This window comes from Vipera ursinii, assembly GCF_947247035.1.
Source record: "Vipera ursinii genome assembly, chromosome: 6".
In the NCBI taxonomy this organism is placed as follows: Eukaryota; Metazoa; Chordata; class Lepidosauria; order Squamata; family Viperidae; genus Vipera; species Vipera ursinii.
The window spans coordinates 89,704,040-89,716,887 of NC_139515.1; the positions used below are offsets into that span (position 1 = coordinate 89,704,040).

General features: G+C 57.3%; 1 protein-coding gene across 1 annotated transcript in view; it reads left to right on the forward strand.

Annotated features, from left to right (window-relative positions):
* The window catches only part of SHANK3 (SH3 and multiple ankyrin repeat domains 3), a gene marked incomplete at both ends in the record, with an annotated part of 484,200 nt that overhangs the window by 441,916 nt on the left and 29,436 nt on the right, over positions 1 to 12,848 (forward strand). The window contains 3 exons of the mRNA XM_083365407.1: positions 6,294 to 6,429; positions 9,658 to 9,738; positions 11,822 to 11,845. Of these exons, the coding sequence (XP_083221533.1) occupies positions 6,294 to 6,429; positions 9,658 to 9,738; positions 11,822 to 11,845 (241 nt within the window). The remainder of the gene's footprint in view (positions 1 to 6,293; positions 6,430 to 9,657; positions 9,739 to 11,821; positions 11,846 to 12,848) is intronic.

Below are 12,848 nucleotides of genomic sequence, written 5' to 3' on the forward strand. Positions count from 1 at the left end.
TGTCTCACTTAGCCGCAGAAATTTTGGGCTCAATTGTGGCCGTTAAATCAAGAACTACCTGTGAGAAAATCTGGAAACCCATTTGTTTCCCTTCCATCCTTCTGATACCAAAGAAAACCAATCTTGAGTTTCTTTCTCACCCTTTCCTGCTTTCCTGGGTTACGTTTCTGCTTCCCCAGAGGCTGCCACGTATTTTCTTCAAGGCCGTCTCCGCACTCCTCTAGGGGGGAATGAAGGGAGTCGAACTAGTGAGGAGGAAAGAAGATGTGGGCTCAGTGGGAGGAAGAGGAGGGGGAGCATTTGTCAGAGGAAATGGCGGCCTCGAGAGGGCCAGGCCTCCTCTGCCCCGGAGGCCCTTATCGAATGACCTTTATATCCATATATAAAGTACTGCTGGATGTAAAGGGTACGGCAACAGTGCTTCGTGATATCACACTGGCCACACGGCCACGGAAGCGTCTTTGGACAACGTGGGCTCGGTGGCCTCGTAATGGAGATGAGCAGCGCCCTCTAGAGTCGGCGGTGGCTAGCGGAGTAAAAACCACAGGGACACCTTTACCTGGATGTAAAGAGGAGAAACCGATGGGGGCCTGGTGGACAGTTTGGTTCAGAACTGTGCAGATTATTGAGGCCAATAACAAATATTTGGAGCTGTCCGGACACCCCAGCCTGGGACTCTTGGGTGCTCCATCACTGGAGATTTTTAAGAAGGGACTGGACAGTCGCTTGTCTGAAATGGTATGGGTTCTCCTGTTTGAATAGGGGGCTGGACTAGAAGACCTCCAAGGTCCCTTCCAGCTCCTATTCTATTCTATTCCATTCTATTCTATTCTATTCTATTCTATTCTATTCTATTCTATTCTATTCTTGTTCTGTTCCATTCTATTGCATTCCATTCTTGGCCTTAGTCAGCTGGGATGGTTCCCCTGGGCGCCCTGGAGCCCTCTGTCCTGATACCGGTGCCCCTCTCTCTCCCCCAGATCTCTCTGGGCTCCTGGCTAAGGGCGCTGCTTCTTAAGGCCAACTTGATATTTATGGAGATGGAGCTCAGTGTGTGTGTTTCACTGGAGTGGCTGCATTTTGTCATGCTGGGGTGTTGTCAGGAACACCAGCAACCAGATCCAGATATTCAACCTAACTTCATTATATTCTGCCTATTATAAAGGAATCTGCCCAGAGTGCTTGCCTTCCCCTGGGAACAGATAGATAAGGATCCACGGGGCTCGTGTGTGTAAGTTTTCCGGATCTCTTGCAAGGATTCAAGGCTAATTCCTTGCTTGAGACCGCCTCCCTACCTGGCTGGGTGTTTCCCAACATCTTTTGAAAGAAGCGTAAGCATCTTTGCTGGAAGTCGTGCCAAGAATGGAACAGTCCCAAAGCAGTTCTTGGGCCCGTGGGTGTTACCTTCTCCACAAAGCAAGCTGTGACTCAACACACAGTCTGGTTCTGCCAAGCTTGTCTGTTAAGAGACGACTTACGGACAGTGGACATCAAATGAGAAGATGCTGAAGGCCCCACCGTGGACAGGATTCGTTGGGAGAAGCTTGCTGCCCTGTGCGCTTCGTGCAATGAAGACGGTCACGGTGTCCCAAGGGTGCTTTTCCAGGAGGCAACCGCGCTTCCTTGTTTTTCTTTCGCTTTCGCTTCTCATCCAAGAAGCTTCTTCAGCTCTGACTGGACGGTGGGGAATGGAAGGGTTTGTACTCCTTGCAGTCCTCTCTCAACAGAGGGGCAGAGACATGACTGTCTACAACACGGTCCTTTCAGCAGTTCCAGGAAGGATCCACGCCCGTTTGCACCACTCAGGTGACCCTGAGGACACATAAACCTCCAGGTAGCCTCAAGGACTCTCTGAAAGAATACACAGATCAGCTGTCTGCAAGGGATATGAATCCTTCCTTTCTCCATTATTCATTCAGAGCTGAAGAAGCTTCTTGGATGAGAAGCGAAACTTCTTCAAGGAAAAACAAAATCCAGTCGCCTTCTGAAAATAAAGCTCCTTTGGGACAGCCACGGCCTGGAGGAGGGAGAATCTCCATAGATGGGGATGATGGTGGGATCTGGTGCTTCCCCCTTCATATCTGGAGCTGGTTGCGCAGTCCTCGCTGCCTATTCAGCCATGACTGACTGGGGAATTCTGGGGGTTGAAGCCCTCGAGTCTTCAAGTTGCCAAGATTGGACTCCCCCGGTGCAAACCTATCCCAGTACGAAGCTCTCGGAAGCAGGTTGACGGTAACCTCGGACAGCCGGAGGGCAAATTTGCTAGGATATTGCCTGGATAACACTCCCTGCCTGGTCATAGTGAGATCTGGGCCCAGGGCAAGAACATGAGCACTTAGGCATCTATACCGCTCCGCAGTGTTTGACAGCCCCCTCTAAACAGCTTACAGAGTCGGCCTTTTGCCCCCAACAATCTGGGTCCTCATTTTACCCACCTGGGAAGGACGGAAGGCTGAGTCAACCATCAGCTGATCAGGTTCTTGGCAGTGGGCAGAATTAGCCTGCAATGCTGAATTCTAACTACTTGCCACCGGGGTCCTTCCTTCCTTCCCTCCTTCCTTCCCTCCCTCTCCCTTCCTCCCTCCCTCCCTCCCTCCCTCCCTTCCTTCCTTCCTTCCTTCCCAGCTGTGTGAATCCTCAGCCAGGGCCAGAGGATGGAGAAGGCCGGCCAAGACCTTTGGGAGGGGTGAGTCGGTGAGGGAGGGGGCTATAGAGCCCAGCATCTCCGGCAACCTTTTGCAAGGCATCCCCTCTTGGTGCTTGAAGGGTGGAGAGCCAGTGAGGAGAGTCCAGTTTCCATCATCCCCAGCAGATGTTGGGTTGGCCTAGGTTAGCTCGATTAAACCTCTTTCAGAACAGACTTTTGGATAAAATGGCGCTTTTTTTGGAAGCTGTTGCTGGATATATATTTTTTTTCATTCCAATGCGCAAAACCAGTTATTTTTGCCACAGTGCTGAGGAGAAATGACATTCAGCGCATTAGCTAACCACATCTATTTTGAACAAATCTTTCATTTCCTTGAGAAGAAAAATTAAACCGAGGCATGTCATTAGGAGAAGCTGAGCCGAGGCAAGGTCCCGGGTTAGGAAAGGCTACTCACCCCACCAGCCGGATTGAGGGCGAAGGGGTCAACCTGGTTGTCATCGGCCCCCATTTATTTATTTTTTTATTTTAATTCAATTTATATCCCGCCCTTCTCCGAAGACTCAGGGCAGCTTGAAAGGCTGCCAAGTGCTGCTGGGGAAAGGGGCACCCAGAGCTCAGTTCCACGTGCCAAATAGTGCCCAGAAGTCTCATGGTGTTGAGACACACAGCAAGACGCTTGTGGTTTCTTGCAGACACTTCATGACCCACCTGGGGAACATCCACAGTGGGAGAAGGGGGGGGGTTGGGGAGAGGAGGAGGAGGAGGAGGAGGAGGAAGAAGAAAAAGGTCCCTGCTGCTCTCTGAGCTTGGTGGTTTTCTTGCAGACGCTTCTTGCTCGGCACTGAGGATGTTCCCTAGTTGGGTCACGAAACGTCTGCAAGGAAACCGCCAAGCCCAGACAGCAGCAGGCACCCCACAGTTCAGCCCTGAGCTACAAATATTCCCCTTTATTAGGTGCCAAAGTGCCAGAATATCGACCGCCCAGAGTTGGGCAGCAAATACATTCCACAAGGGATGCCAGCCCGTCTCCCTTCTTCAGATGGGCATCTCCCTGGCATCTCCCAAAGTGGAGCCCGCTGTCCCCTTCCTTTGGCATTCCCTGCCCGTTCCCAGGTTCAGCTGAAGGGCACGAATGCCTGGCCTCGTCGCTCAGCCGAGATGGAGCCAGGACTCTCCCTTGCCCGCTACTGCCCGCCCGCTTCATCCCTTCTCGGCCCTTTGCGGAGAGCTCAGGCCGAGGAGGAGGACTGCAGAAGACCAGGGGGCTGGACGACTCCCAGCTCTGCGCTGAACCTAAGTGCATCTTCACTTTCTGTTTTCCTTCTACCTTTTCAGACAAATGGCCGTCCATTTGCTCCTAAAGCGTTCCCCAGGCGCTCTCCCCACTTTCTCGTGTCATGGGGACCGGCCAAGGAGGGAAGGCGGCTTGGTCTCTGGACGCCTTGGCTCACCTCTGTGAGGCCTCTCCGCTCTTCGGGAGCCGCTAACTGGTTTTAGCTTCTGTTTGTGGCCACCACCTTAACCTGGATGAGTAGAGAGGGGCTGCCCTCTTCCACCAAAGGGACCGCTCTTCTTCGTCCCAGGAGAAGATCTGGGTCTGAAATGGCATTTTGGGTCAGGGGGCTGATCCAGGTCCTCTTTCGCATGCATCTCGTTGGTTCAATAAATCATTGACTCCTTCCTCCTCCTTCCCACCCCCCATTTCCCCTCTGCCTCAAATCATTGACTAACGTTCTTTGAAAGCAGAGTTTCGTTGATGGATGAGGAGCCTGTGAGTCAAAACACCCCCCCTCCCGTGCGGAGGCCTTTGCCCACCGGGCACTTGAAGTCCCCGCTCTCACGCCCTTCCTCCCACCACAGGGACCGATTCAGACGAAGCTTTCCAAAGGAGTCCCGTGGAGGAGGAGGCGCCGGAAGGCCCTCTTCCCACGAGGGAACACCGGGGAGGGTCCCATTTGTTCCGTCTTCAGGTCTCGTGGACCGCTCTTTGCGTCCCCAGGTCCTGCAGGAGAGCCGAGGGAAAGGCATGCTTGTACCGAGGTCCCTGCGTGGGGGGGGGGGGATAAGCTGTCAGGAAGAGTCAGAGGATCGATAAAGGAGAATATATGTAGCTCAGGATTGAACCCTGGGGTCCCTGGTGCTCTCTGAGCCGGGTGGCTTTCTTGCAGACGTTTCAGGAGGAGGAAAAGGGAGAAAGAAGGAGAAACAGGAGAAGAAAGAAAGGGGGAGAGAACTCTGGGATTCTCGATGCTCTCTGAGCCGGGGGGGGGGGTTTCCTTGCAGACCTTTCACGACCCAAACGGGTAACGTCATCAGGACTAGGAGGGTTTGCAGAAGGGAGGAGGGGGTCGTCCGTGGTGCTCTCTGAGCCGGGGGGTTTCCTTGCAGACCTTTCACGACCCAAACGGGTAACGTCATCAGGACTAGGAGGGTTTGCAGAAGGGAGGAGGGGGTCGTCCGTGGTGCTCTCTGAGCCGGGTGGCTTTCTTGCAGACGTTTCATGACCCAGCTAGGGAACAGTGCTAGAAGGGAGGGGGGATTTGCTCTCTGTTTATACCAATCAGAATAGAGCCTGAAGGGACCTTGGAGGTCTTCTAGTCCAACCCTCTGCTCAAGCAGGAGACCCGGTACCGCTTCAGACAAGCGGCTCTCCAGTCTTTTCTTAAAAGCCTCCAGGGATGGAGCCCCCGCAGTCAAGGAACTGCCACCTTGGACAAACCGCGAACAGCAGCCTAATGGAGGCGCCGCGGAGAAGACCCTCACCGACACAGACAGGGCCACGAAAGGCAAACGGAGCCAAGCCCCCTCCCTCCCAGCCCTGATGATACTACATAGTTGGGCCGTGAAACGTCTCTAAATTTTCTCCCGGAAATACCCATTCACGAGAGTTTTGTTTTACATATTCTGACCTTGGAGTTGGCGCTGTGGCTTCCGTGGCTCGCTGGGTGGCAGAAAGTGGTTGGCAGCAGCTGGGAGGGGCCGTCTTGCCCCCTGGGCGCCACCCAAAGAGGCTGGGGAGCTCTTCCCATCCCAACCAAGCCCCCCGTCCACCGGGTCACTCAAAGTAAACCGGGAGAGTGGATTGACAGCATCTCTGTTCTTTTTCTTTCCGGCTTTTTCCCTCTTTGCACACCAGAAAAACTTAAAGAACCGAATGCAAATGCGTCATTATTTCAGCTCAGAGGAAACATAAGTTGTTACCCTTTGCTCGAATGGATGTAACGGTGATAGTGCCGTACTGAATCACTTCCTGCCATTTCTTGGAATCCTTGTTCGAAGGTTATTTGGGCTATTTCAGGATTAAATATTCCCTGCTAAAGTGCATCCTTATTGTTTCCATGGCTGGAAAGACAAACAGCAGTCTGTACAGTGGCGTTTGCTTGGCTCTTTCCCCCTGACAAGGCAGAGCCAAAGGGGGGGGGGGTGTCCTGCAGTCCTCCGGGGCTTGGCATCTGCCGCCTGGAGACCCCTGAGCAGCCCCTCCTGGGCCCTGGGGGCAGCAGTGGGGAGCTGGGACCCGGCGTTCCATGCTTAGAGACATCCCTGGCCAGGTGTTCCCTGCAAGGCGTGGGAAGGATCGTGGGACCCCAGGAGACGGAGCCCGCCCCTCCTCCGCTCATCCTTCCTTCCTCTCCTTGCTGCACAGGTGAACGGCGTGAACGTGGTGAAGGTGGGGCACAAGCAGGTGGTCTCGCTCATCCGCCAGGGGGGGAATCACCTGCTGATGAAAGTGGTCTCGGTCAGCCGCAAGCCAGAGTCAGAAGACGTGGTTCGGAAGAAAGGTGAGTGCGGGGCAGGCCCCGCCCTGTTCGGGTGGAGTCTCCCTCCGGGGTCTCGGCTGCCCTTGTGGGCTTGGAAGGGGGGGCTCCATTCCCCCCAGCTGTGGCTGCCTCTTTGCAGCCCACCCTCCCCGGGACAGGCACCTTTTGCCCTGCCTGTCGTTTGCCCTCCGCCCTCCCCAGCGTCCCTTCTCTTGTCTTCTCCAGCCTGGTGCTCAGTTCTCCAGGCCTCCATGCGTGAAGCAGAACCCTGGAGAAATGCCACCCACTAAGAGCTGACCCTGGCCCCGTGGCCTAGCCCAAAGGTAGACTCGGAGGGCACGTTTGCTCTGGGGAGACGCTTGTGGGGTAGGAGCTTAGACTTATATAGTGCCCCGTAGTGCTTTACAATATGCGTTATTTGCATATTGCCCCCAACAATCAAGGTCCTTCGTGGAAGGATGGAAGGATGAGTTGACCTCGGGCCCCGTCAGAATCGAACTCCAGGCTGTGGGCAGAGTGTGCTTGCAATTCTGCATTTTAGCCACTGCGCCACCAGGTCATGGGTGCGGGAACTTGCCACCCTGGCTGAGAGGTGACCGATCCTCCCTTGGCCCATCTACTCATGTTTTAATCTCAGGCAGAAGAGAGACCGCAAAGCCCCTCTGGCACTGATGACGTTCCCTAGTTGGGTCATGAAACATCTGCAGGGAAACTACCAAGTTCAGAGACCATCAAGGATCCCACAGATGTTTCTCCAGAGGCATCAGGTGACCAAGCCTGCTGTCCAGTTTATGTCCTTTGGCCTTTTTCCTTATGAAGATGCTGCTTTTTGGAGCCCAGGAACTAGAAAGCGCCCCTCGTACCCCGTGGGTCTCAGATTGGCAGCCCCAGAGACCGTGGGTCAATTGAGATGCCAACATCTAAAGAGTCTTTGTGAATCCACACTCTTTGCTGAGCGGGAAGTGAAGGAGCCCAAAGGAGAAGGAAGCGGTACCTCAAACTGGCCCTGTGCCCTCTAATGAAGAGCAGATGCCGCCTGTTTGGGTGGTCATTCTGGGGCTTCCCCCATCCTCTCCGCCGTCCCTCGTCGTCCTAAGGAATAAGGCAGAGTGCAAGGTGAGGCCGCTCCGGGCCTCGGCCTCGTCAGGAAGACTTCCTTTGTCCATCCCAAAAGGAGGCCGAGAGGAAGGCCTGGGGAGGACCGGGGGGTGGGGCTGCAAGGGGACCCTGGCTGGAGCTGCTGTTCCCAGGAGGGGGAAGCAGCCACAGAGAATAGGGTCTCCTCCCCATCTCGCCCTGCCTGGCTTAACCTCTCCTTCCTGAGCTGAATCGCCAATTGGGAAATGCAGTGGCCAGTAGGTTGTCTGGCTTCTGAGACCGGTCAGCCAGGCGGGGAAGGTCAAGCGAGGCATCCTTGTGTCCTTTTTTCCCTCCCTCTGTCTTCTGGAAAAGGTCCCACTGTTCATTCTCCAAACCCTTCAACACGCACATCATTCACGCTGCAAGTCTGGACTCTTGCCTGGGGGGCCACGTTCTCCTTCACCCAGCCCTGGCCCAGCCCGCCCAGGGCCTCCGCTGAGCAGGCAGGCCGGCAGCCGCTCTCTTCTGGCAGGGCTGGCCTGAGGCAGAGATGCCGAGGAGGGGGCTGGTGCTTCCGTCCCAGCTAGTGTCCTCAGTGGGTGGCCGGAAGGAAGTCTCTTTCGCCCCCAACCAGAAGCCCTCCCTGCCCCCCCAAGACTTGGGCTGGGAGAGGGAAAGGTCGGTTGGAGGGCCCAAGGTGCCTCTGCCCCCCACCCAGGCATCAGCCCAGGCCACGTTTCTGCTCTCGAATGGCTCTCGAACCCTCTCACTGGGAGGGGGGGGGGCGGTGGCCGAAATTGCCTGGATTGCTGTTAAGGGACAGAGAGGGACAAGGTCCAAGGGAGGGCGTTAACTGTTCTGATAGCGTTTTAGCCTGGCTGCCCCCTCCCCGGTTGCCAGAGAGTCAAAGAGGCAGAATCAAAGCAGGAGAAAGCGCAGGCAAACTCTTCAGCTGGCCCCTTCCTCACTTTCCTTAGAGGGCAGAACAGAGGCTGCAAAACGGAGAGCAGAGAACAGCAGCTCAAAAATAGCCTTTATTCAACATTAAACAAAAGAAGAAAGTCACGAACAACTTTGCAGCTTGCATTACATACAGAAGCAAAGTGGACAGTTGTTCTTCCCGAACATCCGCATGAGCTTCAAAAGCCTGGCAAAGGACGCCCACTTTATGTTATTTCCGTGCTGGTGCCAGGCGGTCAGACTGGCATGCTCAGCCCGCAGCCTCCCTTAAGGTGGGCTCGAGGGGGTGGGGGTGGAGCAGGAGCCCAGAGCCAGGAGCCGGATGGCAGGCGTTGGCCATGACCTGTCCGTGCCAAGCAGGCACTCGGAGGGCACGGATGCCCCCCTGACCATGAGCCAGCGGGTCTCCTCTTCCACCCAAAGGAATTATTTGGGGAGGGGGCTCAGAACGAGGGGCACCAAATGGGCCAAGAAGCTGCTTGGATGCAGGGGGTACCCTAAGCTCTGCCCGGTATCCTTCCTCTGGGGAAGGATGGGGCCTGCCCCCCTCCCCCGCTCTGGAGCCCTGGGGCGGGGGGGGGAGGGTCTCATGCCTTTTTTTGTCAGGGCGGGTCTGGCTTGGGGGGGGGAAGCCATCGAGCCCGCCGAGGTGGCTGGCCTAGGGCGGGAGCAGGGGGCGGGCGGGCCCCGAGGGGAGGGGGAGAAGCAGCAGCCCGGCCGCGTCCGCCCCCCCCCCCTCGCGGGGTCTCGGCTGCAGGCGGCGCCGGCAGAAGCGCCCGGGCTGGTTCCCATGGCAACGGGGAGCGTGCCGCCTGCGAGCGGGCGAAGCGACGGCCGCCTCCCGGCAGATGGAGGAAGGGGAGGCGGCGGCGGCGCGCTCCGGCCCCCGCCCCAGCCCCCCGGGCAGCCGCCTCGGCCAGCGGAGGAGCGCCGGGCCCGGGGTGGGCAGCCGGGCCGGCCGGGGAGGGGGCAGGGGAGGCGGCGGCTCCTGAGCCGAGCCCCCGAGCGGCGCCCCGCCCGCCGGCCGCGGGACCATGAAGAAGTTGGCCTCCCCGCGCAGCCTGCGCAAGATCCTGCAGCAGTGCGACGCCGCCTCCTCCCGCGAGTACGAGGAGATCCAGGCGGCGGAGAAGAAGCGGCCCCGCGCCCTGGCCGCGCCCCGACGGCTGCTGGACAGGCGCTGCAAGACGGCCTCTCTCTTCCTTGCAGCCCCGGCGCCGCCCAAGCGCGCCCCCAGCACCACCCTCACCCTGCGCTCCAAGTCCATGACCGCCGAGCTGGAGGAGCTGGGTAAGTCCACCCGGGGGGGGGGGGGGTCCTCCCTAGCCACGCCCTCCCGGGGCCCCGGCCCCCCCCTCTGATGCTTGCGGGGAGCTTGCCGGCCCCCGCCGCCCCCCCCCCCCCGCCTTCCTTCCTTCCCTCCTTCCCTGCCTGTGCTGGGCCCGGGTCCCCAGCGAACGTCTGCATCCCCGCCCAGCTGCGCCTCCCGCCTTGCCGAGGCTTTGCCCCCTGGTTAGCGCGCAGCCCAGCTCCCCGACACGCTTGCATGCAGCCTGCCTTTCTCTCACCTGGAGGCGACGACGATTCCTACGCCTTGGGAGGGTTGAAGGTGTGTGGACTTCAGCTCCCAGAATCCCTCGGCCTTCCGTGCCCGCCTGGGGGATTCTGGGAGTTGAAGTCCACGCTTCCCTTCCAGACTGCGCCCGGATTTCCCAGCAAGATCGAGGGACCATCTTGGTCTACCCAAAGTCCTTTGGCCCTTCCCCCATTTCTGAGGGATGTTCCCCGAGAGAAGAGCAAGACCGCTGGGGGAAAGGACACCACAAAGAACACCCTTTCCTGAATGAAATCTACCTCTCCCAGGATAATGTTGCAGGATCCCATCTGAGTTGGTCAGTGGGGCCGGAGATTTAGACTTCCGAGATTTCAGACTTGTGCTTGGGCTGTCTGATCCTGATGACCGACTCAGGTGGGATCCTGCAACTCCTGCCTGAGTCATCCCAGCAGGCTTGAGGGAGACTTCAGGGGAGGGACACCCCTCCAACCCGGACTTTCCCCAGAGGGGGCTACTCTGGCCTCGGTCCCCCAAACCCTTGCACTCTGTGGATGGACATCAGGCCAGGGAAAGAGTCTCGGAAAGTGGACAGGTTTTCCTTGTGGTTGGTTGGGCATCAAAGGAGGGTTTACAGAGCACCGATTGGTTGCCCTGACCGCCTGACACCCCCCCTCACCCCCCCCAGCTCTTCTCCTGAAGACCCAGGCTGGGGAATCCTCCCTCCCCTTCCGCTCTGCGCAGTCACCCAGTTGGGCCATCTCCTTGCGGTCATCGTCACCCTCCCTATTTGGAAGAACCTCAGAGTGCTCCGCCTTCCGCTGACCAGCCCAGTGGCTGGAGTAGCGACTTGGGCCTTCAGAGTCCTAAAAATCATCCAGACCGGGCTGAGGGCCGCTGGTCTCCTTCCTTCCCAGCATTTTAGCCCGGCCGGGGACGTGGGGTCTTCTGGGAAGCGGGTGGGTTTCTCCAACAGGTGTGAGGATCACCTGGATTGGCCCCCAGCGCCTCAGCAGCAGCCCTCTTTGGCCAGGATGGCTCCGATGCCCATCACGCCCTTTCCTTCTTGGCCAGCTGGCATCTGCTTCGGTTTCTGCCGCTTCCGCTCTGCGTTGTCTGCAAGGGAAGGGGTGGCTGGTGGCTGGGCCCCTGAGAGGCGGTGGGGGGCTGGAAAGAGGAACACCCCTAAACAGTTTCAGGGAGCCGTTTTGATGCGCCATTCCCCAAGGTATCTGTTGAGACACACACACACCCCGTGTGTGTACCTGAGGTGGTTAGGTGGTCCCCAGGGCCTGAACTGCCCTATTGGCTTGGCTGCCCCGTCCCTCCCCAGAGTTGTGCGGTGGAGGAAGCAGAGCTGAACCGGGCATTCCTTGGGGGCCACGGAGGGGTGTGGCAGTTGGGGAAAGGGAAGACTAGACTCCAGGCAACAATCCACATTTGCATCTTCAGCTCTTCAGGCTGAAAGGCACCTGATACACTTTGTGGTTCCGTTGGACAGGGACCTCCAATCCCTTCCAGCGTGTCACGTTCGGAGGAAACGGACAGGGGAGGGCAAAGGAAAACCTGAGCGCTGCCGAGCATGCCTCGGTGCTGTGCGGGACCACGCATGCCGGGCGAGGGGCTGGGCTGGCACAACGGCTGCCTGGTGGGAAGCGTGTGCAGGGCTGCGTCCCAGAATGCTGCTCCCCCACCCGCCTGGGCGGCCCACGAGGAGACCCTGGCCCCGGGCCCCGTCTCCCCTTGGCAGAGGCGGGGGGGGCAGCCCAGGGGAGGAAAACTGCCAATCTGACCTCTTGTACTTTGTTTCTTGATTCCAAGCCTCGATGCGGAGGAGGAAAGGGGGTGAGTGCAACTCCCCATACTGGGGGTCCCCTGGGTTCAGGCAGCCCCTCCCACCCCCCTCTTCCCTCCCTCCCTCTCCAGTGGGGAAGAAGGCGCTTCTGCAACCTGCGCAGGGCCAACAGCAGGAGGGGCCCCTCCTGGAACGGTGACTTTGGCACCCCTTCCAACTGTTCTCTCTCTCTCTCTCTCTCTCTCTCTCTCTCTCTCTCTCTCTCTCTCTATCTATCTATCTATCTATCTATCTCTATCTCAATCCAATCGCTTGCAGCGCTCAGGGGCTGGATATTAGTTCGTGGAGAGCTTTATTCACTTTTCAGGGTTATATAAAAAAATTGGAAAGTCATAGGTACAGGGTCTCCATCCATGGGGGTAAATGGTGTATGTTGTAAAACAGCCTTTCTCAAACCTGGTGACTTTAAGCCTGGGTGGACTTCAGCTCCCAGAATGCGGAATTCTGGGAGTTGAAGTCCACCCAGGCTTAAAGATGCTACGGTTGAGAAAAACACCTGGTATAAAGGATATTTTGGTTGTGTGCTTAGTTTTTCGGTCGCCATTCATATGTGTCACAAGTGGAGATAAAATGACTCTTAGGAAGCGCTTGAAAGCAAAGGGCCGACTCAATTGACGAATAAAAACCCCGTGGGCTTCTCGTAGCTGAATTTGGTGTTTCGAGGTGGGAATCAAATGTGTCCCACCCTCTCCCGGCCTTTTACCTCCTCCTAACAAAGAGGGACAACTTGGTTATGTCATGCTACTTCGTGGGGACAGTCTGGAAATTCCTTCCAATCCTGGAGACTAAATTATAGGACGGAAGGTTAAGGGAACCATTACTCCTTATATCATCCCGGACAAATGTCTGTCCAAAACATAGAAAGGACCACTGCAGGAATTGGGTATGTCTAGTTTAATGAAAAGAGGGACCTAACGTGACCGAAAGACTTCCCATATCTGAGGGGCTGCCACAAAGATTGGGGGTGGGGGGTCCGCCCATTCTCCAAAGCAC